The following is a 27038-nucleotide window of genomic DNA, read 5'->3' on the forward strand; positions in this document are numbered from 1 at the left end:
AGTTCATCCAAACCACTCGTTTTACACAGACTTCTTGCAGTTACTGAGTTCACTGTTGAATGTAAAATTAAATATAGGGGGGGACCCTTAAGGAAAAAGGTTGGGAACCACTGCTGTACAGTATGATATTCAGGTATAGTATAGTAAGTGGAAAGCAGAGCCAGATTATAGGGAGTTACAAAAATATGGTAATATATATATTGGAAGCTATTAGGGAAGGTTTTATATTATATTTCCTGCTGTGGTCAGAAAACTCAACCAAAGAACATATTTTCCGAACTGAATAAAAAAAATTCCAACACAATCTGCATATTACAAAAGCAGAAGCGAACATACTGTAGGTGATATTCACAAAGAGTCCAGTCCACCTTAAAACGCAGCTCTGACAGACTGTACATACACATTTCCTGAAAACGCCCCGTGCAAGAGAAAAGCAGCGAACTCCAGTGACTCTGAATTATAATAACAAGGCTGCGCTGTTTATCCAGAGGTGGGGGTTGGACATAGGCTCAATCATACGCCAAACTTTTTCGAAGTCTCCCTTTCCTCCCCCCAGGTCTCAGAGCTGAGCAGCATTCGGTCTACGGGCTCACTCTCGCCGCACCGCCGACCAAGGTCAGTGGCAGTGACCGCCCACGGGAGTTGTCAGCGGGGCAGCAAACCCGCGCGGACCCCGGCTGTTTTTTTTTTGTTGTTTTTTTTAACATGGGACTTTGACTCACTGGCTGAACAAACTACGGACCGCCGACTGTCTGTCGCCGTATGGAAGGAAGAAGCCTCTGTAGCGAAGGAGTGAATGAGCCGCACAAACATTAGCCTAACGTCAAGTTTTTGAGCATTAAACGAAGTGACACCATGTTGGGAAACTCTTACGCTAACAAGAAGAGGAAGAAGCCTGCTCCCAGACAGTAAGACATGTCTTTCTGAACACAGTGATGATTTAAGAGCTTTAATCTTTACTTTATACACTTGTGGTTATTCTTATATGAGAAACTTGCTGTCTTTATTAAAGATAAAGTTTTCCCATTGACTAGAAAATGCGCCACCTGCGAAAGCCTAACTAATGCTCTGCGCTATAAGTTATAGAAGGTGAGCACAAACTAGAGAGAAAATGGAGATAAACCGACCGATGTCAAGTTTATAGAGGTATATAACTCAAAAGCAACCTTCGCCAGAATAACGAGTGACTCCCGGCTGTGTGGGTTTGTGTTCGGGGTTACGGTCTGGGTTTGGTTCTGCGCTTTCAGTGGACTACCTTAAGAATGTGTCTAGCTCTTGGATCTGGCATGGATATCTTGCCCTCGCGCATTAATCACAATCAAGTTGGAGAGTCGGCTGCTGCTCTCACGCGATGCTCCGAGGAGGGCGGGGGGGCGGAGGGAGGCGAGGGCTCGCGGGCTCCGAGTATGTTATTGTAATCTGATACGGCCTCGCGCTTCATGGTTTTGGGATCAGTGCTGGCTGTGTGATGTGTGTGCTGTTCCTCTGCCCCCCCCAACCAGCAGCAGCAAACCGGGACTGGACAGTTAGTTAGGAGTACCAGTAACAGCAGCAGAGGCTCAGACACTGGCTCTCTCCAGTGTTGATGTGACAACATACAGCAGCATTTTAATGTTGGAGCTGGTCCAGGGTCAGTCTGACTACTGCATTACCGCACTATTTTGAGGGACTCTCTTGTTGTGGGGTTGCAACAAGTGTTGAATACTGGTTTTGTTTATTAAGTATCAGAATACCTATCTTTAAATACTTGTGATAAACCCACTGTACGCTACCTGTGGAGCAGCAAGACCCAGCCCCAGGCAGAGAGCGGGCCTTTGAAGCCAGTTTGACATGGTGGCCAGACCGTGGAACTACAGGAGTGACGTCCATCACGATGCACACTGGCCTGAAAAGACTTTCCCATGGGGCTACATTGTGAAAGGATGGGCCGTACTACAGTGGAGGTTTTTTTCCGAGCTTTTCAACCCCAAAAATGATTAATATATCAACCAAGTAAGTTAGCCAGCTCGGCATCCTCTATGGCCACTGTGGCCGTTCGTGCAGGTCATTTTTTTGTAGCGGTGAGTGGCTTTTTGCGCCTCTGAGCAGCTTTTATAGGAGTGAACGGAGAGCTGCCTCCAACGCTGCATCCAGTTCTCTTCATACCTCCATGGGTCACACAGGCAGTCAGCAACCGGCCGGTGAACACAGTGGAGCATTTAGTTCCTGAAAAGCTGAGTCTTTTTCTCAAGAGTTGGTGGAGACCAAAAATAGAGTGGTGTCAGCTGACCCAGAGTTTCATGCTTAAAGACCCCCTCCAGACATGTATTAAGACATATACAAATTGTCTGCTCGAAACTATAATATGTGTTTTTTACTCACAAAACAGTATCATTTCCACATTACCCAGTCCTCTCCTCCCTCCCCCTCTTTAAACCTTCCACAATCTCTGAATATGTAAATGTTGATTTCTGAAGTTTTGCTGCTGGACACAAAATGTCTCTCTCCTGCGATTGCTTCTAACTTGATCTCTTTTAATACAGGCATTAACAATAGACAACAGGTTGTTGGTTTGTTTACATAGTGAGTAATGTAAACACGTGGCCGTTGTAACACTCTTAATAACTGATTTGAAATCATATTGTATAACACAGATGCACTACGAGTCAACAGAGTGTCGTGTGGATGCATCTGTTCATCGTGATCTGTTCCCAGTGTCAATCCCAAAATAAAAAGGTGGCCTGTGTGCAGACGTCTGTGTTTCTGGAGATGTGGGGCTGTGCAGTGAGGACTGAGGTTTCCTGGACGGCCAGCTGGGCTCAGCTGCACAAAGGCATCATTGAGCCCGACTGTAAAACGCTGTGGTCACTACACAGGGGCATTCCATGGCAGATCTGCCCATCCAAATTCTCTGTTTTATTACCCGGACGCCCTCTGTGCATGTTGCCAGTTTCCTCCGCCATGCATCCTGCTGTATTATTAAAAGTTTATTCGGCGCAGCATTTTGTTTAAAAGAGGACACGTCTTCCACTCGTACAGCTTTTTAGTCCTCCTGCACACAAATGGTTTAAACACTGGGTCATGTGCTTTAACTGCGAATAAAAAAAAAAAAGCAAACGCACAAATTCCAAACTGGTGACCATCATCGTGTCACAGGCCCATGTTTGTACCCCAACTGTAGTCTCCCACAGTGACCAGTGAAGGACGAGAGGCAGCAGGGATTGATTGCAGTGCTTGTGCTGCATGCTCTGTGTGTGTGTGTGTGTGTGTGTGTGAATGTGGATTATGTGGATATTAGATTGAGTTCTACGCCTTAGAGCGCCCCTATTCATTAGTTTTTCATAGGGACAACCTGTGTCACCTATGCCCGTATCGTTTTGCACAGTAATGTAAAGTTATTGTGAGAAACACTTCCAGGCAGACGTCCTGATAAGAGGTTTGGCACAACACCAAAACACTCCCAGTAAGCAACAAAGCTGCCCTTTGTTCTTTGCCCTTTGTTTCATTTTCAAAGAGTCCTCATAAACAGCACACACACGTTTTCAATCTTTATGTAACACTCTTATAGGAATGATGCACATGAGCTTCACATAAAGCCCAAATGACGAGTGTGCAGCTAACAGCTAACAGTATTTTACTGTAAGGTCGTTGTTTATGTTGAAGCTTTGCTCGACTATCAGTTAATGTGTGCATGGTGGAGCAGGGTAAAACAGAGCTCAGGTGGTACAATAGAAGGCCAGTAAGAGTAGGGTTGGAGGTTCGATCCCCGACTGTCCCTAAAGTCCCCTAAAGGAAGACACCAAATTGCTCCTGATGTGTGGGTGTGGAAAGGGTTGTCGCTTTGTACTGAAGTGTCTGCCAAATGAATGCAATGTAAACAAAGGCCGGCTACTCTTTTTTTTTTTTTTCCCAGACCCGCGCTCTTCCAAAAAACCCTTTGCATGCTTGACAACAAGATGGAAGCAACCAGCGTGGTGTGCGACAGAAGAGCGTTACTCAGGCCAGAGATTTCAGCCCCAACCAGTCCCAGAGCGTTTAAACACTTTGGTGCAGACCTGACCTGAAGCCAGTGTTTGACAGCTGGCTGTGAAGAGTTTGTGGCTTGCTCCCTCCCAGAGGATGGTGCTTTCAATGGCCTTCTCACTTCTCATAGAAACCTCTGCATCCACTTCTCTGCTGTATGTATGCACACGTTTCAAACGCTGCTGCACATCCATAGTTTGTGTGTCCAGAAGGTTGCTGAATGCACTCCTGCTGTGTCCCGCTGTTGCCCCTCAACAGCTCTGAAGCTCCTCTGGATTGCATTGTATCTGTTCTTGATTTTTGTGCACATTCGTGCTGCTTCTTTGTATTGTCGTGCGCTGTATGATGCAACTGGAGAGCAGCATTCCCCATATTCTATTTTCTCCCCTGTCTGGAAAGCTCTCTGCAGGCTCCAGCCTGCTTTTGTAAACTATCCTTCTTCCAAAGTTGCAGTCTGTGTTTGTCAGCAGCCAAACGTGTATAGAAAACACGCTTCTCATACTGTTGAGCCACTGAGTCATCCTTTTGGATCTGGCAGATGCTCCACCTACTTCAGCAGACAAATGTATGTCAGTGTCAATATGGCAGGCTCTGAGACAGAGTTGTTTGGGTTCAGATCTCCACTCTTTTGCCCTTGAGATAAGCAGTCCAAATAGAAATGGAGGGATGAGGTAAAACATCCCCCTTTCCAACAATGAACGTCCTGATGTCTGCTGCTCAACCCCGTGATCCATGGCAAATCAAGGTGGAAAAATAGTTCTGAATGCTGGCTTTTGTCTCCACTGGGCATTTCTTGAGAGTGAGATCAGTCCCGCTCCTCTGAGAAGGTACGGCTCGGGTCTGAAGCCAGCAATCAAGTTTAGGCTGCATTCCCTGTGGACTATTCAGTGGCAGAGGAGGACATTTTATAGCCTATCATTAACCACAGTTTCAGTCAAGAGAGAAATGAAGGGAACGGTAGAGACTGTGCAGCCTGAAAGTGCAGCTATGCCGTGGTGATAATTGACCTGGATAAGGTGTTGACGCTGAACGATAATGTGATTAGAATTGGCTCCTCTTCCTAAATATATACAGGGAAACACTCCTCCTGCTTAAGAGGTTATCCATAAGCTCTTACAATACATTGATAGTAATCATGTCTCATCTATTATTGGAATCATATTAGAATGAACCACTACCCTGACACATCAAGCACTATTCACAGGATGTTTATTTATGTATAAGATCCCCTCATCTAAGAAGGCATGAATGTGAGATGCTGTGATCAAATACACATCTATCTCTGTACTGTATTTGTCAGCAGGTGTGTAGTGGAGGAGTGTCAACAGTGGTGTTGTGTGTCGTCCCCATTGCCCCCTTTCACTTGGTCTCACTCCCAGTGTAGCATGTGTGTCTGATTTGTGAGTAATGACATGTATCTCCAGAAAATCCAGTTAGTTTGTATTTTGCACTTGAGCATGGGTGGTCTCGACCACGGCTGCCCCCAAAGTGAAAGTCAGGCAGAGAAAATAAAGCTGCTGTCATGCTAAAAAAGTGGTTTCCATTTTGACAAACTACATAAGCAGCCAATGGAATGACTTGTGGTAGCAATGTTATATTTACGCCACTCTGTTGTTTTCAAGTTAGCCGATAGTTACTGTAGCTAGGTAGTTTTCACTGTTTAACAGTTCCAAAAAGTATCCAGTTTTCCCATATTTTTTGTTGACTAAAAGTCTGAGTTAAACATACAGGCGGGTTCATGTTAGACCATGAACCCGCCATAACATAACATGTTGGCTGACTCAACATATCCTTAGCAGGGCCTTTTATTGATACTAATACCATTACTGATTCTGCCTATCGGTCGGATTCTTTGTGGCTGAATACAGTGTCTTCCTCTCCTCCAGGATTCCTTCTTCTTCTTCTAAGTTCCCAGCAGCATACATTAGTTTGACATCATGCACAACTGTGGGAAAAACATGCTTGCATTGATAAAAAGGAATTTCTTGGTGGCTTAGGATTCTGGTTCTCCACTGGAACCAGTTCCCCATTCCCATCACTCCTCCTTAGCTTGGAGATATTTTGGTGTCTCAACACAGAAGAAGTGAAAATAAGTGCATCGTACTTTTTAATGCTTGGCCTCTAATGCTTCTACGTTACCCAATCTCCACTGGATGTCCCGTTGAGACTAAAGGTTCGATTCCTAGTGCGGTACTTCCAGAATGGTAGTGCAGTTGGAAGGCCCCAGCTGCAGCGCGGTGCTGTGTCATGGGGCCAGGCAGGTCAGTGTGTTGTTGGACTGGTGAGGTTCCACCATCTCAGTCTGTGATCCGTCTCTGTGATACTGTTACTGTGTTCCAGCCTAAATGAGGATCCTGTTTGCAATCAACAACTAGAGCTCTCGTGAGGCTCTGACAGCATTCCTGGATCTGGTGCTCATCACAGGAGCTGGTGTACTGCTGACTCACCTGAACCGCACTGTTTATTAGTTGCATATATGGCTGTCTCTTTTTTTCCCCCCTGAGTAGGTTTGAAGCTGTTGCTAAAGTGAATATGGCTATGAATCACAGTGCACCCCACATCAGACGGCATGCTGTGGCAGGGATCAGTCAACAGAATCACTGCAGATTTAACACTTAGATAACCGGCTCTATTTTTTTCACGCTCCACAGAAAGAAGCCCACTGAAGGTAATGAAGTCGTTAAATCAAACCCTTCGAAGCGCCACAGGGATCGGCTGAACGGGGAGCTGGACCGGCTGACGGACCTCCTGCCCTTTTCTGAGGAGATTCGCTCTCGTCTGGACAAACTGTCGGTCCTTCGCCTCAGCGTGGGATACCTGAGGGTCAAGAGCTACTTCAAAGGTGTGAACCTTAATACCAATACTAGAACCTATAACTGCTAATTTAGAATGAATATAGTTCACTTGCATAGAAATTTAGTTGAGGCATTGTTTCGTAATTGCTTTATATCCATCCTCTTGAGCAATTAAGACTTTAGACTACATGGATTAAGATACGGATTCAAGCTTGGGTAGGGCGGGTTACGAAGAATTAAAGTTTGATGAAGGAAACCAGGCCAGCTCTCGCAATGGTTGGAACAGATTTTTGAGCAATATATGCAAATTTACTGGCACTTGACAGCCAAGGCAGGAATGAGAAGCCTGCAGGAATCTGGTTTTAGGAAACAACACATCCTAAATACCTGTAACCTTACTCCACCCTGTCCATAAGCAACAGCAACAACAGTCAGTTTGAAAAATCAGTATAAGATGTTTTTTTCAAGATTTAAGTCTTCAGTGTATGTTGATAGTCAACATACAGAGTAACAAAAGAGAACATCAATCAGACTTTCTCACGTACAGACCAAGCATTTAGAAAACAAAGCAAAAAGGAAGTTAATTAAACTCGCAGACATCCTCGCTTTGGCTTTGGAGACCTGATGAGTCATGTGTGAGTCAATTATATGTGATTCACACATATAACATCTCCAAGAGCTGCAGATGATAGTGTTCTTTGAGTTACACAGACATTTTAGGTGAGGTGTTGGCAGATGGACGGCTGAGTAAGTTACTGGTGTTGTTAGAGTGTATGTGTCTTGTCTCGGTGCATTTTCTGTGCATTGTTTTGTGATCTTGCAGTTCTACACGTTGCACTAACTCTGTGCTCTCTGTGGACAAAAACCCTGTGGAATCTTGGATGGATTAGTGACTTCTGTGCTAGCCAGCAAAATACAAATGAAATGGCTTAGACTAGTCTAATCTACATAGTGATTGGTATAAAAAAGTTCTAGAAAGGATGTGTTTTCAATAAAAGAATGAAAGGAGTTGCACTGAAGCAGCCGCCTACCTGTGCTCAAACTGTATTCAGGATTGGACATACAGGTATTTCTGTCCTACCAATGTACTACCACTTAGGGTAGTAGTACATAATAGCAGTCATCCTTCTATAATGTATTTAGTGCAACCTAGTAAGCACCTGTTAATATGTTATCAAACAGCTAGCTTTTACAAGAGCCCGCAGTGACAACCCCGTGAAATACTAAAAAAAGAAAATGTAAACAGTCTGTAGCTGCAGACTGTAATTCTCTTGTTAGCCAAGTTGTTTGCAGTGTGAACATCCATTATGAATGGACACGTTAATGCAGTCAGAGGAGTTGTGACATTCCAGTGCTGCTTGTTCTCACACCCTTTTGCCTACTTTTTTTACTGTGCAAGTGAGATAGGTTGAAGTACAGCAGTTGCGCCATCATTTCAGATAGTCGTTTCCATAAACTTTCCACACACATTTACAACTTTATAACCTATGATAAACTTTCCTCCAGCTTTGATTACTTGCTTTAAGTAAGCTTGAAGTGGTAAATCTGTTGATAGAATATGCAGACAGCTCTTTTCTAAGCGTGATTCATGCCGCTGGTGGCTATCAAGAAAGAATGTATAGTATGTGTTTATGAAGAGGAGACTAAAGTTGGTCAGCTTATGTCGTTACGCTTTTGAAAGATACAGTAATCTCTCAGGTACAGAGTTTATCGATCATTCAAATAACCCATAAAAAAGTAGTTTCCATGTAAGGTAGGTTCTGCATGGTTTGCCTCTACTGTAGTATATATGGACAGACGGCATATGTGGATTATCAGTGGAGTCATGTCAAGCTCCTATCAAACACCTGCAGCCAGATGTAAATGACACTAAAACTATGCAAATACCGTCCCTCAAACATAAACTGGTAGTGATAAATGCAGTGAGAATGTGTGCACCTCACACACACTCCTGGTTTCACAGTGCCCGATGAGTACGTGAAAATTAAAGTGAAGATAAGAGACTGAATCTCATGTCTAAGGTTGAATTCCAATGGCGGTACATGTTGCAGTCTCAGCCCTAGACATTTTAATTATGCCAGTGTAAAAGAGAACAATATGTGTACGATGCTTTAGAAATCTGATGCAACGAATAGAGTATAGTATAAAGTTTTGTGCTTGTTGCCTCAGATCCTGTTGTTTATGAGTTCTAGTTTAACAGCTGTCCATGCAAGAACTGCTCTTGGAATTTTCCAGAGCTTTTACCAATCCCAGAATACTGCCCTCCTCATTTATGTCACCCATCCTTCCGCCACAGTGACATTTGCTGACTTTCTCTGCAGCACTGGGTCATCTTCTGTTTCCAATATCACTAAGCCTTCTGAAATGATTTCCCCCCAACCAAAACTATTGACTTTAATTTCACATGGAAAACATTGAATTGCTTTTGATTATGATATGACTTAATATGATTTAATTTTATTGAAAAAACTCCAGTCATTCTCCTCAGGCAGTCGTAGAGGACTTGATGAGCTGCCATTTTTATTGTCCCTCTTTGTGCGGCTGTATACATTGCAGGTATCTCTCAGTGTCTATGCCACTCCTCTTCTCCCTGACACTTCCTTACTACACTCCTACTACGCCTCTCCTTCAGTTCATCAGACATCAGCAGTAATCAGGCACACTGAAAACGGTCTGGGCCCCGTAGCAGCGGAGGGCAAGATCTAAATCACATGTCACATCACACTGCCCATGTGCAACCCATCACCTCATAAATGCTGCTGCTTTGTCACTGTATCTGCACTCACTGTTGACCGCTTTACATGTTTATTTCATTTTGCTACCAGAAACACAGTGTTGATTAAATGTTCTGTTACTCATTCATTTATTCAGATACACATACAACAATCCAGTTATAGCTAATGAGCTGCTTACAGGACCGTTCCTTTAATATTTATGTTTCAGTGCTTGGGAGCAGAGTCTGTGAGTTATTGGCTGAAGACACCCCCTCCACTTCAATATATTTATGGCTTTCTGAGATCAAGACACACCACTCGGTAAATAGCTGCTAGCAGGCTGTTTGCTGGAAGAACAGGAAGTATGTTGTAGCCTCAAGAGCATTAAGGAGTTTGAAGCATGTCAGTAAGAGAACGTCTATGGTATGTTTTCATTCAGCAGTTCACATTGCTGCGGGAAAACTGATAGTCATAGATGGTTCAGTGTGTTCACGGCCCTTTCATGACACTGGCATCTGAGTCATTATGAGCATATTGAGAATACAAGCTGCACCTCACTCGCATTACTGCACTGCCAATTTTACACAGCCTGTGAAAACAGTTGTATAAAGCCTTCTGTGGCTCTGGAGTTCATCAAGTACAATGAAATAATCTGTGCTTCAACCGAACACTTTAGTTACTAACTGGGAACATGCAGTTACAAATATGTTGGCGCTTTCCTGCCAGGGAAAATATGGCATTTTGAGTCATTTAGGCTCACACTTTTTTGAAGCCTGAGCCACACTAGCCATTAAAATGTCAGACCTTAGAGTGTGCTGCTGTCACTATTCTTTCTTCAGTCTCTCTCTTGTGAGCCCACTTTATGGAAATGTAATACTTAATCAATGGACTACACATTTAACTGCATTATGGTTGATGTATGTGAAGGTTGCCTTGGATTACTGATATTCAGACTGACACAGTGATGTGGGTCAAGTTTGGGTCTAGACACATGACAGGCTTCTTCCCTCTTGTGGTGACCAGGGCTGTAAACTGAATAAAATTAGAATGAATTCTTCAACTTTGACTCCTTGAAGAAGTGTGAGAAAGAATGTATGTGTTTGTGCAAAAGAAGTGAAAGGATTCTTAAGCGGTACTAATGTCATGCAAATGTACATTATAAAATAATGGTTTAGTGGTAAATTGTAGCTAACTACACTGCATACTGGAGTCTCTACTAGCAGTAGAATGTAGAGATTAAGTTGTCTATTGGCACTGACACGAATGGGACATGTGATACACCAATAACAATATGCAGTATCGGCCATGCCAACTTTCTTTTTGTGTCTCATGACACTTTACGCCAACTAAGTGTTTTGAAAAGTCCTGCTGAAAGGGATCGTATTTGTACTGATGACATGGCAGTTTGATAAGTGTACAATGGAAGTCAAAAAAGTGTGTTGTTCTTTTTTAGGTGGTATTGGATTGCAGCATCGTGTTTCTCAGTGTTTTGTTTATCTACTTTCAGTAATGTAATCAAGGTGCAGTGAGACAGGTTACTAGTTACTGGTTCCATCCAGAGCCTTGATTTCTCAGACTTGGTTCAGAAATTAGGCTAATTGCAAGATTAGAGATTAGAGGTGATCTTGTTGCAGCTACTCTAATGACAGACAGAACATTAATCCGTTAATCCAGATTTACAATCTATACAAACTAGTAGATGATCTATTGAGCTTTTCAAGAACATAGTTGTTATAGTTATGCTGTTCATTAGGGCTGTGTATTGGCAAGAATCTGGGGATACGATAGGTATCACGATACAGATGTTATCATGATATTGCGCTATATTGCGATACTGTAAGCAAGGCGATATATATTTTAGGAAAAGTTTAATAGTATATTCATAAAATCTGAGTAAAAAAGGTTTACTTTTGTATGCAGCCCATCAATGTTTTCTTACACCCCTACTGTTCAGAAGTTGAATTGATAAATATTATAAATAAAACCCTCATGGCACAGGACTAGTGTTTACTGGAGTCAGTGGTTTGTATAAATTACAGTGCTCATTACGTGTTCAGTACATGTTCAGCACAGAGGTTATTTGATGATATTAGGCCAGTGTAAATAAGCATTAAAGTAATTGGAGGTGCTAGTTTTATGTTTCACAAAGATTTCTTTAAACACTTCATTTGTCCCTGTACTGGTGGAGAATTACTGAGGCTGCTGCTGATTAGATCACACAACTGCTAGAGCTACTTAGTATGGAGACCTGTTTAAGCAAGACTGAAATCATCCAAATAGATAAATGTGGAAAGACTGTGAGATGAGTGTGGCATTTTGATCTTTGAATGTCTTAATGTTGCCTTTGAGTGGTAGAGCTGGTACAGGTGGCCAGATGCAGATTTGTGCTATAATATGGGTTTAGATCTGTTCCATAACAGAGTGAATTCTGATTGTTATTTAAAAGAAAGTGCACCATAAGCATCAGTGCAACTCACTAAATGATTACCAGTGAATGTAGGCTTCCCTTTTACTAAATTCACATGTTAAGGAAATGTATGTGAAGGAATGAAGACAGAGAAACGGGATCAAATGATGAGGAAACCTTAGAGGAATGTTTGAGAATGCTCTGGCTTACTGACAAAAAAAAAACACTTTCACAGACACGATGGCCTGAGTCATTGTCTAATTACTGCCCTTATCAGAAAAGACATACATAGCTGCAAAGTTCTGATGTGTTTTAATATTTCTACACTACACTGTGCATACATGTAATACCAAGTCAGCAGGCGTTTCACCAAAAATACGTTTTTGTGAGAAAGTGGAGAAAGCAAACAGACACATTTAAAGATACACACACATTGCAACAGCTGTGCAGTACGATAACCTCTAAACTTCCAACTAAATGTCAGCCCCAGTTCAGTCATCTGTATCAAGTTGGACCAGATGAATTTGCACAATGTTTGGACAGATGATGGCTGTATACAGCGATGGAATTCCAAGCAGAGTCTTTGCTATATGTCTACTCTCAGGGTTTATCCCAGTCAAAACATAAGCCTGGGATGGGTGCTCGAGTGGGGACATGCCTAGAATTTAAGATAAGGGTCCCGTAAATCGTTAGGTAGAAAGAAAAGGCTTTAGAAAAGAGAACAAACATAAGCAATTTCGAGGGGAACGAGTGAGATTTAAAGAGCTGATAATGAAACAGGCTATTTATGGCCACCTTGAAATGGCAGATCCCTCTGAGCGTGCTGGACTGTTCGCCTCATAGCGTGACTTTATGAGGCAGCGCTGGATATTTTGAAAGGCTTGTGGCTCGCTGCTGCTGACATATTTGTGTGACGCTGTTAGAAATTTGAGAAAAATGTGGACTGGCTTTCCGAGCTCATTGAAAACATCCAGGGCCTGTTAGCAATCATAGTTGATGTGGTAACACCGTATCATGTGCTATAATTCGATATAATTTGGTATTTGGGATATCTGAACCATGTATGCACAAACTCGTACATATAACAGTGTAACAGAAGGAATAAAGAGGTAAAAACAATACTTTAAGTCCTGGCAAACATTTGCAGCTTAGAGGAGAGAGTATCTGTATGGGAAAGCCCAGTCTTGTTTGTTACTGAATCCCAATGGGCTCATTATGAGGATACTTCTTTTTGAAAGACGTGTGTTTTACTTAAAACCTCAGCATAATTCACCTGTCAGCTCAGTATCATAATATGTGAGAGGAGGACATCTCACTGAGGGGACAGAAGAAGTTGCCTGTCGGCTCTTGATTCCTGACTCGCCTTTCACTATATCGTGAGAATGCAAGCAACCGCTGGGAGACAGATTAAATCATGTTTTCATTTTTTCCAATTTCCATTCTCTGGAAGGTTTCTTCTCAGTCTCTCCAGTTTTAAACCACAGCGCTACATCTCCCTTCATACCCAAACCACGTTTTCTCTGGTTCCTCTGTTGGCCGGAGCCGAGCTCGCCCACCAAGGCTTTCAGTGACATTTAGAGTCTTCCAAAAAATGCTGTTGTTTGTTTATGCGCCCAACCAAAATCAGCTGTCGTCCCACTCAAAGCTTGGTTGGGGGATCAGAAACACAGCAGATGTATTATTACATTTATTTTGGGACTATGATCCAAACCTGTCAGGGTTCGGAAGGAATTTGAAAATGTAAACAGTTAAACAGGACAGTAAATTAGCTCTTAATGTTGATTATAATTTGCATTTATGATAACATCCAAATATGTGACTATTGCCTTACTTTGTTCCCTCCCTTTCTTTGACTGACCTCCTGGAGATTGATAAGATCATTTTAGCGATAGATTGCGCGAGGCACGCCTAACACAGCAACCTGTGCCCAGCCTGAAACCGTTGATGTTACTTTTCAAGCTGATAAAAAGAGCCCAGACAGCCATAAATAGCTCAGTGTTGATTAAAAAACAGATGCCCCCAGACTCCCGTACCAGCAGCACCAAAACACACATTGTGTCTTGAATAGTATATAATCACTGTTTATTTTGATCATCGAGGTCTGCTCGTGGGCCTTGTGCTAGAGTGCACAAAACCTTTTCAAAGCTGCAGGGCTGTCTCAAGGCTCTTCTGGACCATAAACAGTGGTGGAAGGTGTGATAACAAGCAACGTGGCCACAATGTAATGCACAAATGAACATCAAAATACAACATACATACAACAAAACAACATACATTCCCCAATTTTGTAAGAACCCTTTAAAATCCAGCAGCATGCTCTTGCGAAACACTGCCTCTATATGGATAATAAGCCTTGGGCCGGCTGTGCAAAGCTCTGTTTTTCACCCAAAGCTGCATGCCCCTTTTTCTTTCTTTTCCTTGTGACATAACGAGATGACACTTGTCTAATCCTGAAAAAACTGGATGCTGTTTCCTTCCCCTAAAGTCCTGGAAGTAAACGGGGACATTAATCAAACAACTAATGGGAGGTTGAACCTGTGCACCGAGTGACCCAGCTCATTGGCTGCTATTTGTTGCAAGCACTGCCCTTTCCTGCACATCTGCGTGAGAACAGAGATCTCTGTACAGGATCTACTGGAACTAAATGTTTTCAAATCAAGATAATATTCCCCTATGCATTGCTGGCATGCTTTATACTCACTCCGAATCTGGCGGACTTCCAACCCGTGACAGCATTTCCTTTTTCTCTCTCTTTTAGTGTGTCCCAACTCTATACCACATGCTAATACTTTAAAGTAGACACAGTGTACAAAGGTTATTTTAGTTCAACTTGAAGCATTTACAAGATTTAGGGGTTTTTAGTGTTTAGGTTTACTTTTATTTTTCATTGTGTGTTATGTATTTTTCTATCCCCATTCTGCATAGTGAACACTGCCCAAAGACTCAAGGTAGTTATGCCTGTATTTTTCACCACTATTCAGTGTTTCAAGCACTACTTTATATTTGAACTTGTTTGTCTTTACTTTAACTGAGTCAGGCTGGATTGCGTGTACAAGAAGTCCGGCCCCTCATAGTTCTTTGTGTTTCACTTAATAACCCCATGATGAAAAGACGCCAAATCCTTTAAATGCTGCCTCATTCCCTGAGTGACAGGGATGTTTGCCTGGAGTGAATCCTGCTTCAAAAGCACGCTCTGCAGTTCACCAATCCTATAATGGCCTATTTTCTGAAACAGGAAGCTACAGTTTGATGCTGAAAAGTGGCCTTTCTTGGTGTCAAATTACACCTCGGTTCCAAGAGTATTGTTTTGGAAGAAGCTTTTAGAGCAGCGTAACAATGTTTAGTATATGCTATATGTTATTGGGGCTGTTTTAGCCAGAGTTCCATTCTTTCTTTTGATCTGGGTTTTACAGTAATCACATGTTTAAAACTTACCACTGTCTAGGAGTTCATGGGTGTCGCAGGATTGCGTCCTCATCAGACACCACACCTGGGGACCTAGGGTTTTGATTCTTGTCCTTCAAACACACACAATTGTTAATGTTTGCATGGAAAGTTGCATTAGCAACTGCTTCTGGTTTGGTCAGGGCAGCTGCAGCTCTTCTCCAGTAGCATGAATCTCATTTGTTTCACACCCCATATGAAGCTGGCATGTGAAGAGTAGCAAGCTGTACTGAATCACCACTGTTGTCATTGACTGAATCAGTAGCTTTTAGCAGTGGAGATCCCCTCACTGGTGACTGAGATCATTGTCAGCTGTGATCCACGAGTATGTTACTTCCTCATTAAAAGCTTCTTAAAAGGCCACAGAAGCCACAGAAACAATTCTAATGTGATTAATGTTCAAAATAAGTGGTTTCTGAGCTATAACCTTACAAACTTTGTACTGAACTAAACATATCAGGTTGAATCAGTAAGAGGCTGAACATAGTACTGAAGGGAAGACAGGCAGTAGCAGTGAGGAAAGAATCCCAGTGCATTCACTTTCTAATGTACTCTCTGAAGTGTGTTTGACTGCTGATGCAATTGCATAGCTAAGAGAAAAAGTGAATGAACGACACAGTCAGTGACAAAAGAATCTTAGTACTGAACTGAGGGACACCTCTATGTTATGCTCTCACCACAGTGGACTGCAGCTATTCAACTATTTATCAGAGCTAACTGCAAGCCTCTAATTGGTCAGCTGGGCTTATTTGTGCTTTCTACTATGTTTCCAGAGCCAGTTGTTCTGTGTGAATGCTTCATGCAAGTTTCCAGTTTTATGCAGACAGGGTTAAGAGATTGTTCAGGCTATTCATTACTGCAATTTCAGCAATGCTGTACAAATTATTTTAGCTGTAAGCATTCACACTGTGTTTTCTACAGAACATGCATTGTCTAGTTAGCACTACAATCATCTATCTAGTGTTAGTGCTGGTAAAATCCCACGCTGACCTGTGAATCAGTCCTCATGCTATAACAAAGAAATGTGGCTTTAGTGTCTATCTGCAACACAGATACAATCCAAAGACATCAATCAAACTGTTGAAAAAGGGATTGTGCAACAATATTTTGGTCACATGTGAACACCCCTTTCCTGCCCTGCTGTGAAGGCGGTGCGTCATGTTTGATGTTGGTGGGAATCTGTTTCTCTCCCTGCACTGCCTCCCACAAACTTACAGGAATGTCTTTCCAACCTCTGGTCAAGCTCTCTGGCCAAGTATCATTAAACATATTTCTCCCGCAGCCCCATGAACAACTGTTAAGTGCACATGAACAACTCTGCAGTGCCGTAAACTGTTAGGCTGTTACGCTGTTAGCAGCGGAAAAAGATGAGGGGAGAATAGTAGTATGAAAACAAACAGACAGCCACAAAGAGGCCCTTTTACTCACGCAAACACTGAGGAGGAGAAAAAACGACATTAGGGATGTGGTGGATAATCCAGATTTAAAGTGGCATGGGCTATGTTTGGCTGAAGCAGTAAGAATGAATTGTGTGTGAATGTGTGCACATCTGTTTATTTTTAATATGGGTTAGGGTTAGTTATTCTAACTTTGGTCTGTCTGATGGTTTGTTTTTGATATCCTGCACTGGCTGCACATGTAGCTCTCATTTTTATGCTAATAGTGGCTGTTTGCGCGGGTTGCATTGTGCGTCAGGTCAGGTGTGAGCTTTGTGTGGTGCAGGCGTGTGACTGTCAGGCTGTGCAGGTCTGGGTGTTTGTGTAAACACTGTCTGAGTTGTAGCTGAGGGGCGGGGAGGATCTGTGTGTCTGGGTTTCAGGAGGAGTGTTCAGGGGCCCCTTCCCTCCTTTAAGAGGTTGCGTGACAGGACTGCATGGACGGGTTGGGAGAGGCCATATCCTGGGATTTTCCTGTAGTGGCCGTCCAGATAAGGGAAGCGCTCTTGTCGGCTATTGCTTACAAAACCCCCCCAGGGGCAGATGCAAGAGGGCTGAGTGTGTTTGTGTGTGTTATTTTTTCGGTGTATGTGTTACGTGTGTGCAGATATGCAGGCTGCCAGATCAGTTCTCCAGCAATGAGAAAACCTGTCTTCTGGCAGGGGACCAACAACTGCAGCTCGACTCAAGCCAGATAGCTAGCTTCACTTTTTTGTTCTGCTGTTGCTGCACACTCATGATCTAACATTTAGATTATTTATAGATTCATAAAAGAGTGTGGTCCACAGTGCAGCCGCAGGGATGTAAAAATGTGGTCTGCTTAGCAAAAGCAATCACACACAAAGGTTACAGTATGCCATAAAGTATATAATTCAGTGCAGATTTACATTTTAAAATATAGCTAGCCATAAGAATTCAGGATAGATCTTAAATTGATCAAGCTTCTGATAACCAGTTGTCAGAATGTAACAGGAAGTGCTGCCACAGCCATGTAAAAATGCTGTTCTTGCTGTGTGTTAGCTACGGCTAACTTATACTTTTATTTGCATATGTTTGCATCGTATTCAGACGTAAAGCTTGCAGCAGCTGTTTCAAAATACACATGCAAAATGATTCCCATGTGAACCCATATTAGAACAACAGCATAACTCTTCTGAATTTGAGAGGCAATCTAAACATGACATGACATGGTGGGCTGCCCAGAGTATAATGATGAACAGCGAGAAGGCTTTCAGCCGGGACTGAGTGACTTTGCCAACTGGCAGGAGACGCAAAGGTAAAGCCAAAACAAGCAGTGGGACCGAACAGGTATTGTACTTTGTGCAGGCTGTCATCCCACTTAGACATGCCAATATGTATTACAATGATGCAACTTCTGCCTGCACTGGAAGTTTGTTCATCAGTTTGCAACAATGGTATCACATACACCTCCCTGAATAGAAAAACACAAGACAGAGGTTGCCAAGTTTTTGTGAAATGCCCTTAGCTGGAAATCTCTAAACTGGCTTTGTTTTCTCAGAGCTCAAATGAGAGCCAGTGGTGTCCTGTTACCTCTGGTTCTTTAGGTCACAGGACCTCTGATATGGTACGGATGAAGGTGGGAATCACTTGACAAGTCGAAGTACAGTGATTGGTGGACAGGCCTTATAAGTGGCCTAATTATATATACAACACAATCCAGTGAGTGTTATTGCCCTTAGAGAATAAACCTGTTGTGCTCATCTAAAACTTAAACATGCTGAGGCAAAGGTCACAAATCAAGTTCTCAGCCATTAAATAGTTTATATGACTTTTTAACTTCCAAATGAACAGCTACACACACTGCACTGTGCATCTGGGATGTGTAAAAGAGACATACCGTATGTCTTCAGGCAAGATGCAAGATTTGATGTTACTGTCATGTGACTTTTTGCTAAGTAAACTATATAAGAGACCCATTGTCTGTTTCCCTGCACTATGCTGAATATACAGTGGCAGTTAGTTTTTAACCCATAGACCAGTCATTCGTTGCCACTAACAAATTGTGTTTGGTTTGTGCTTTTATACATTAAATAGAACCTCTGTAACTTTTCTGCAGTTGTTTATGACTCAAAAAATGCCAAGACATGTTGTTTATTCAGTGCTATTGCAATAAAGCCACATTTCAGACATGACTGTATATCTTCCTTAGTACGGTCTGTCTTGATTGTGGCTCTCTACTTTGTAAGAGTCAGTGATGTTTGAAAAGAAGCAAGTCTAAGAAAAGAGTAATAAGGCTACGTTCACACTGCAGGCCTTAGCGCTCAATTCTGATTTATAGCTCAGATCTGGATCTGATTTGGACCACACATTAAAATGGCCTAAATCAGAACTGAAAAGATCAGATTCAGTGTGCTGTTTACACTGTCATGAACAAATCAGCTCGGAGTCACTTCGGCCTGCAGTCTGAACACAGCCTAAGATGAACAGTAGAGGAGGTAAAAGGTGTTTTCCTTGAAAATGTATTGAAATTACAGGAAGTCCCTTTGAACCAGGAGTTTTTAACAGTGTTGTAGAAATGAACTGTAGTGACCTGCTGACCATCTGATTCAACACAACTACAATAATAAACAGTAGCATTTTCCATTATATTATCAAGAGAACGTTATTGTTACAGTAAGGAATGCTGGACTGGACTGCAGCTTTGTGAACTGGCCTTTTTCCAAGTGTCTAGAAAGAAAAGGGACCTTGAAAAAGGAGACAGTTCTAATGCTATTCCATTCAAATATCTCCCTCTCCTTGGGGCTCTTCTAGGGAAGAACGATTAGGTCTATGAGGATTTGTGTACAGTGGGTCTGTCACACAACTCTATTGTGTTGAGGATTTAAGAGACTCGGTTCCAGTGCTGATGGAGCATTCCCAGATCTCAGCAATAACTGTATCTCGGTCAAAGAGATATAACTAATGCAAAGGACGACCAACATATAGAAATGAAACATTTTCCTTCAGGGCGGTCCGGTGCCCCCCACCTAATCCTCTCATCAGTTTAATTCCTGATCATGTTTGTTGTCAGTCAGGCAAGTGGATTTGAGCTGAGGGATGCACAGCGTAACTTTGCTAACCTTGCTCTTCTGTTTTGTCAACTTCTGTGCAGCGACCATGAAGAACAGCAACAGCAGTCTGATGTTTCCCGGACTGAACCGGCAGAACGGGGACAAGACGGACGTTGCAGGCTTCTCTGAGGGGGATCTGCTGCTCCAGGTACGAGACAAGTTAACCTTGAGGGGAAGAAGACCCATTCAGACACACTGCTTGTAAAGGGTCATGTTTCTGTAACATTTTTATTGATCCATTCATTTATTCATTCATTCATTCATACTACAGAACAATAGAGCACAATATAATAGAGAAGTGACAGAGATATATAACAACAATTAGATTGTGTAAAGGCAGTGCCAGAGATCAGACGGTAAGATTACTCAAGATTTGCCTTAAGCTGTGTTTTATGTTTGAAAGTTAGGTAATTAGTTGACTTCTTAATTCACTCCTTCATGTGGAAATCATATTTTCATATAGATATAAAGTTAGTAAACAAGCGGAAGCAAAGATCCTTTGCATTTTTCAGTGAAAAATATGTAAAAAAAAAACAGTACAGTAATCAACACAACAGTAATCCTTTCATACAAGAGAACCATGTATGACAGGTTGTTGTAAATGCATATTTGATCTATTTATATAAAAGGCAGTGTTCACAGGCACTTCAGTCTGCCACTTGAGTTCCGTACACCCTTCCAGAACACAGTATTACACACAATTGCTAAATAAGATTAAACAAAATGAAAGTAAGTTTCATTTTGGGTTTTTTTCTCTCGATAACATTGAGTTATTTATGCTGCATTTGCATGGCACGATCACAGCAAACAAAGAGCACAAACTTCCACAGAGCACAGGCCGACTACCAGAGTAATAGATCAAAGCCGTTGCTTAAATACACCTTTTAAACACTTTCAATGAATGTTGCTTCTGCACATTGAAGAAAAAGTCCCACGGACTGATTGATAACTGAACAGCCTGATGTTAGCAGGACAGATGCACTGTCAGACCGTGTTTATTTGTGCGCTAGTCATATTGTGTCGAGCTAATCCAGGTCTATCCATTTAGGAGGAAGTTATGACAGGTGAGGCTGCTTGTCTTGGTGCCTCTTGCCAAAGCTCGGCCACGCTTTGTGGCTCTTAACAAAACCTGTGCTCATCAAGTGCCCTGCACCATGTTTATTGATGCTCACCTGTCAGGGACATTTTCACACTTTGTTCTCTATAATGATCACAACAGGCGGTGATTAGGCAACACAAAGGGCCTTTGAGAAACAGCAGCTGTTGACGATGCTTTGGATTATAAACAGGCAGCAGGATTTACAATTCAGTGTCCCCCGGAAAGCATGGCTTAAGCTAAAACAAGATTTCAAACATGCAATGTAACATTCACAATGTAAAGTGAAATCTTTTTAAATTTCAGCAGAACAGGATTTAATCTGTACTTGTTTTTGACAGTTAAAAACTGATGAAAGTTGAATAGTAAAATGCTGCTTTCAAGCCAAACCTGTTTTTTCTGTGGGGACTCACAGCTAGTGGAAGCATATTCCGAGCTGTCCTTGCCACCAGGAGTCCTTGTTTACTGTAAACTCTGGTAGCAGCAAACATTACAACTTTGTGTAAAAAAAGTTGCAGATAGAAATCTTTTTACCACCCACTGTTCCACTCCCAGATTTACACTGTTTGCTCTCTTTAGCAGGTGTGCAGTGTGATTTTGTGTCCATTACAATTGCCATGTGAAGCTGATACGCATATGCCTCCTTTGTCTTGTGTTAGTAACATACCTGACCTGTATTCTTTACTGACTGTCTGTCCCCTCTGCAGGCGCTGAACGGGTTTGTGATAGTGGTCACGTCAGAGGGATCTGTGTTTTATGTCTCTCCCACAATCAAGGACTACCTGGGCTTTCATCAGGTGAGTAAAGTCATGTTAAATACAATATTCTTTAAGTGCCAAACACTCATCTTTTGGACACTTGAAGGTTTCTGAATTTATGTCAGTAGCTATTTCCATCAGCATATTTGAATGCAGCTTTTGATCAAAAAAGGTTTTATGCTATCTTGAGGTGGGTTTATCCTTTATCCTTTTCCAAAAGAGAGCACTTGATGGGAGGTAGAAGCACTTTTTCCAAATAAATAAATGATTGCTGCACACAGATCTGATTAAACCTTCCTCACATTAATACATGAAATAAACAGAAATTTCATATTTCCATCCTGTTTTGCGCCTTCTTCTTTTGGTTTTCCGACTGAAGAATTGGCGCCACCTACTGCTTATCTCCATGAACCAACTCCTTAACGAGAGTGGTGCATTTTCTTTTGCCCATTTACTCAAAATTTGGTTCAAATTTTAGTTAACAGAAGTGGTGGTGGAGAGGGCTGTCTAACATAAATTCATATCATTTGGATGTCAAACCATTCAGTGACCCAGCTCATGTCCCGTAGACGTATGCATCAGTTAGAAAATGGCTGAATATATTGCCTCTGTCACTGTCAGAGGAGCCTGAATTGGTATACACCTCATGTCTAAGTGACGTGTTCTCTCCTCTGCCCACAGTCGGACGTGGTTCATCAGAGTGTGTTTGAGCTCATCCATACTGACGACAGGGCCATGTTCAGACAGCAGCTTCACTTTGCTCTAAACCCCCCAGCGGCTGCCGACGGCACAGATGGTAAGGAGACTGTAAAGCATTCTTTTATTCAAACTCAATTTAAATCAGTGGTTCGTGGTTCAGGTAAATGGTTCTGATGTGTAATGTTTGATCTCTCCCTGCGTTCTCAGCCCTGCAGGCTTGTGGTAATGCAGTGATGTACAGTCCTGAGCAGCTTCCCCCAGAGAACTCTTCCTTCCTGGAGAGGAGCTTTGTGTGTCGCTTCCGCTGCCTCCTGGACAACTCCTCTGGCTTTCTGGTTAGAATAGTATTTTTAGTGAAATTACATTGTAATGTGGCTTAATTACCTGAACATCATCTCCATTGGAGTCATTGTGAAACTAACACACAACAAGCTATTGTGCCTTGATAAACTGTTTCCAAGCCCTTTAAAGTTACTCATCTTATTTATTTATTTTTTAAAACCAGGCTCTGAAGTTCCAGGGGCGACTGAAGTACCTCCATGGCCAGAGGGACAACGGGGCATGTAACAAACTTCAGCTGGGTCTTTTCAGCATTGCTATGCCTGTCCAGCCTCCAGCCATTGTGGAGATCAGAGCTAAAATGCTCCTCTTTCAAAGCAAGCACAAGCTGGACTTCACACCCATGGGCATCGATAGCAGGTGCTACAAATTCTTCCATTCTTCTTCTTTATTATTTTGGCGCATGGACTTTTTTTAACAGGTTTGCAACAGAAACCTAATGTTTTGTCTTTTCTCTCTACAGGGGGAAGGTTATTCTGGGCTATTCAGAGATTGAACTGTGTATGAAAGGCTCTGGCTACCAGTTTATCCATGCAGCTGATATGATGTACTGCGCCGACAACCACATCCGCAGTACGTTGGCAATTTGAAACATGACTTTTACATTAAATATTTATATTATCTGGCATATGATGGAGATGCAACAACCATCGACATATCAAAGGCTAGACAGCCAAAACATCTCAAACGCTCCCTGGTGGCTGACTGCGGTATAGGTCATAAAGCCTCTGCCTCCATGTTAGCAGATGGGCTAAACTAAAAAAATCTAAGTACACGTCAAACTAATTCTTTCCAAAAATGCCATTTGCCAAAAATATTTTGCCATTTCAAAATTGTATGCAGAAAATAACTATAAAAGGAAAACAAGGTCCTGGGTTTACATTTCTTTTTTAGATATTTGACCAAAACAAGATCTCACTTAGTTTCCAGAGTGAAATATCTTATTAACTACTGCCCAGATTGATGTTTTGAGTAACCCACTGAGCTTTACACGTAGTTTTCAGTTAGATTAGAATTTCTGCTTGTAGTCGAGAAACATCTAAAGCTGGGAAGGAATTTGCTCCTTCAAGTTTCCCCATCGGGATTTTAATGTCCCAGTGGCCTTTTTCTCCCTGATGCTATCCTCAATGAAAACATAATATTTTCAGTTCCACTTCTAGTAAAGCTCTAAGAACAGTATGTGACAGTATATGTAAAGTGAAGAGGTTACCTTTTGGTAATAGTTAAAGCATCTCCTGATGTTGTGTGTTGTTTGTGTCTTTTTATCACAGTGATTAAAACGGGAGAGAGCGGTCTGACTGTTTTCAGGCTCCTGAGTAAGTCGGGTGGCTGGGTGTGGGTGAAGGCCAACGCCAAGCTATTCTACAAAGATGGAAGACCTGAATTCATCATCGCATATCAGAGAGCTTTAGTGTGAGTGTTTGATCCTTCAATAACTTCTGTTGCACAAAAACTATGACACCTCCTCGACAACTTCTCTTGCTTATTCTAATAAAACTGCTGTCTGGTCTGTTTCAGAAACGCCGAGGGGGAGGAATACCTGCGTCAGAGGAGGCTGCAGCTTCCCTTCAGTTTGACCACAGGAGAGGCCGTCCTGTACAACACCGGCCCCACGGTGGACATCGCAGAGTTTCAGTTCAACAAAATGTTTAGTAACAGTGACGAACACCAGGATGTGACGCCTGGCTCTTTGGTGGACTGCTTCATGAGACAGGACGAAACAGTCTACACCCAGCCAGTGGACCCTCCTTTGCCTGTGGATCAGGTGTTCATGGACAGCCGGGCCCTGGTCAGCGTTCCCAGTGACACCTGGCAGGAAAACGGGCCTACGACAGCCACAACAAGTGCCCCTGCTATAGTGAAAGAGGAGGCCAAACAGTCAGTGATGACTGTGATCGACAACCTGGAGAAAATGGTTCAAAATGGCGACTTCTGTACGGTGCTGCAGAATCTGGACGTTGGTAATACAGAGCTGATGGAGTGGGAAAATACCCTGAAGAGATTGAGTCAGGAGGAGGGTCAGCAGAACAATGTCAGTTCTGAGCTGGACAGCATCCTCTCTAATGACATATTTGACTACATTGATAATGTTTTGTTCAAGGACAAGGGATTAGATTGTATGAGCAGCAGCCCCCCCAGCTGTCTTACAGCAGCCAACAATGACCAGCAGGGCCCCTTCACTCAGGCTGCCCGGCTCTCAGCCACTGACCCACAGTTGTTTCAGACACCGAGCCCTGATCCTCCTTACCCGCCAATGAATGGTATGTACGCTCACCAGCAGGATACAATGAATGGGCCGATGATTACAGGGCAAAGCTTAATAGACTCTGCTCAGATATTCAGCAGCAGCCAGAAACTGTCCCACACTGACACCAACCTGCCCCCTCTCCAGCATCTGCAGCTGCAGGACATTTTCAGCCCATCGATAGAGCTCCCAGAGCTCACCCTCCCTGACGCCTCAGCTCATGCCTCGGCCCCTTTTCAATGCTGCGGGCAGCCGTCTATCAGCCACATGGGCTGCCCTCAGGGGATTTCTGGACAGACACAGTCGGGCCAACGGCTGATGTGTCCACAGAACACTTTGCAAGCTCCTGCAATGGCAGCAAATGGACAGCTGCAGAGCTCTGTTAAACAACCAAACAATGTAGCACCCAGCATAGTAGACCTGTTGCCACCCCTGATTCCTTGCAATGACTTTAATTCCTCTAATATTCCCATCCCTTTTGCCACAGCATGTCTGCAAGAAAGCCCCTCTTTGGAAGCACATAACCACCAGGTCCAGCAGTGGCCACAGAGCCAGCCGCAGAAGCTGCCGCACGCTGGCATCGTGCAGAACGGACATGAGCTGATGCCAGCATGCCACAGCCAGACTTCAGAAAGCCAAACATTCCCACGTGCTGGCCTTTGGCCAAGGAGTGTCACCGGACTGAACCACTCTCAGCAGGGAGGGTTGGCATGCGGCCAGGAAGTTACTCACAGCAGCTGCATGTTCAACCAGCACTTTTCTTCCAACCCGGCAGGAGGTGACGTCCTGGCTCTCTCAGGGTCTTCGGGCATGAGGGGGGCTGAGATGTCTCTGGATCAGAGTCCCCCTCAAGGTTCCTGCTACTTCCAGTGGAGCCACAGCGAGCCTGTGGTGGGCACATCAGCCATCAACCAGGAGAACGCCAAAATCAGCCCTCTGACTGCCCCGCCCTGCATGTCCTCGTCAGAGCACACATTCAGCATTCAGCACTACCTGGACTGCCACAGACAGACACAAGTAAACATGTCCCACTGTGGGCTGGATACCAGCAAGAAAGTTATAACAGGAAATGAAAAATGAAAGGAGAAAATGAATGAGAAATCATTATTTTCAGGCCATAATTCAATGTATTTTCAATCTTAACCATTTTCTTTTGTTTCCCCCAAATCAATCAGTTAATTGTTGATATAAAGTAACAAATGCCATTTGCTGTTTCCAAGGGCCTAAAGTGACATATTCAAGTAGCTTGTTTTGTCAGACCTTTCAAAACCCAAAAGATGTACTATTTACTGTGATATGAAACACAAAAAGTGGCACATTCTTTGAGAAGCTAGAATCACAAAATCTTTTTGGATTATCAAAACAATCGGTTACTTGACTAATTGTTTTAGCACTAATTCAGTGTAATAAAGACAAGAAAATTAAAAGCACACAGAAATGTTTAAAAAACAACAAAAGAGGAACTGAAAACCAAACATATTGATATCAAGATGCCTCTATCAATTTGCATTCTCTTTTTATTTCTCCTCGCATTTAATTTTACAGCTTATTTATCACTATCTTTTCAATATGTCTATTTACCATTTACTTGTCAGAGTAAAGCCGAGCCATGTTGTTGTTTCTGTTGCAACAAATCCAGAAGGGCAAAACACATGTATAGTTTGCCTGTATCAGTGCCTATCACACACTCTCATACATACACTCACGTTTTATATCTCCCTGTATCATATATACACTTCGTCCAGTCTGTAATGTTTAAAAACTGTTGCTTGTCAGTTTTGAGAGAAGATACACTATAATAATAATAATAATATTAATAATAATAATAACATTAATAATAATGAAGTATAAAGCCACAAGTGCGTTTACCAGAATGGAGCTTGAGCCAGCTAGGAGGATCGGTCAAGTAAATCCAAATAGCCAAAGAAATATGTTTTTATAAGGGAATCCAGACGGGAATCACTTCCTTGTTTTCAGCCAGGGACATTCATTTATTTCCCAAGTATACATACTTATACACATATAAACAATG

At 42.6% G+C, this 27038-nt stretch overlaps 1 protein-coding gene across 1 annotated transcript; it reads left to right on the forward strand.

Moving 5' to 3' along the window:
* Window positions 1-367: 367 nt before the first annotated feature.
* On the forward strand, window positions 368-26455 carry LOC118338916 (aryl hydrocarbon receptor-like; the record flags this gene model as incomplete). Its single annotated transcript, XM_035676377.1, is given in 10 exon segments — window positions 368-908; window positions 6654-6844; window positions 19911-20017; window positions 21673-21762; window positions 22405-22519; window positions 22630-22757; window positions 22928-23121; window positions 23225-23334; window positions 24033-24174; window positions 24280-26455. Coding segments are annotated over 10 exon segments (2937 nt in total). The 3' UTR covers window positions 26087-26455.
* Between the last annotated feature and the right edge of the window lie 583 nt (window positions 26456-27038).

This window comes from Morone saxatilis, unplaced genomic scaffold, assembly GCF_004916995.1.
Source record: "Morone saxatilis isolate NCDOM2014 unplaced genomic scaffold, NCSU_SB_2.0 Contig5, whole genome shotgun sequence".
Lineage (NCBI taxonomy): Eukaryota > Metazoa > Chordata > Actinopteri > Moronidae > Morone > Morone saxatilis.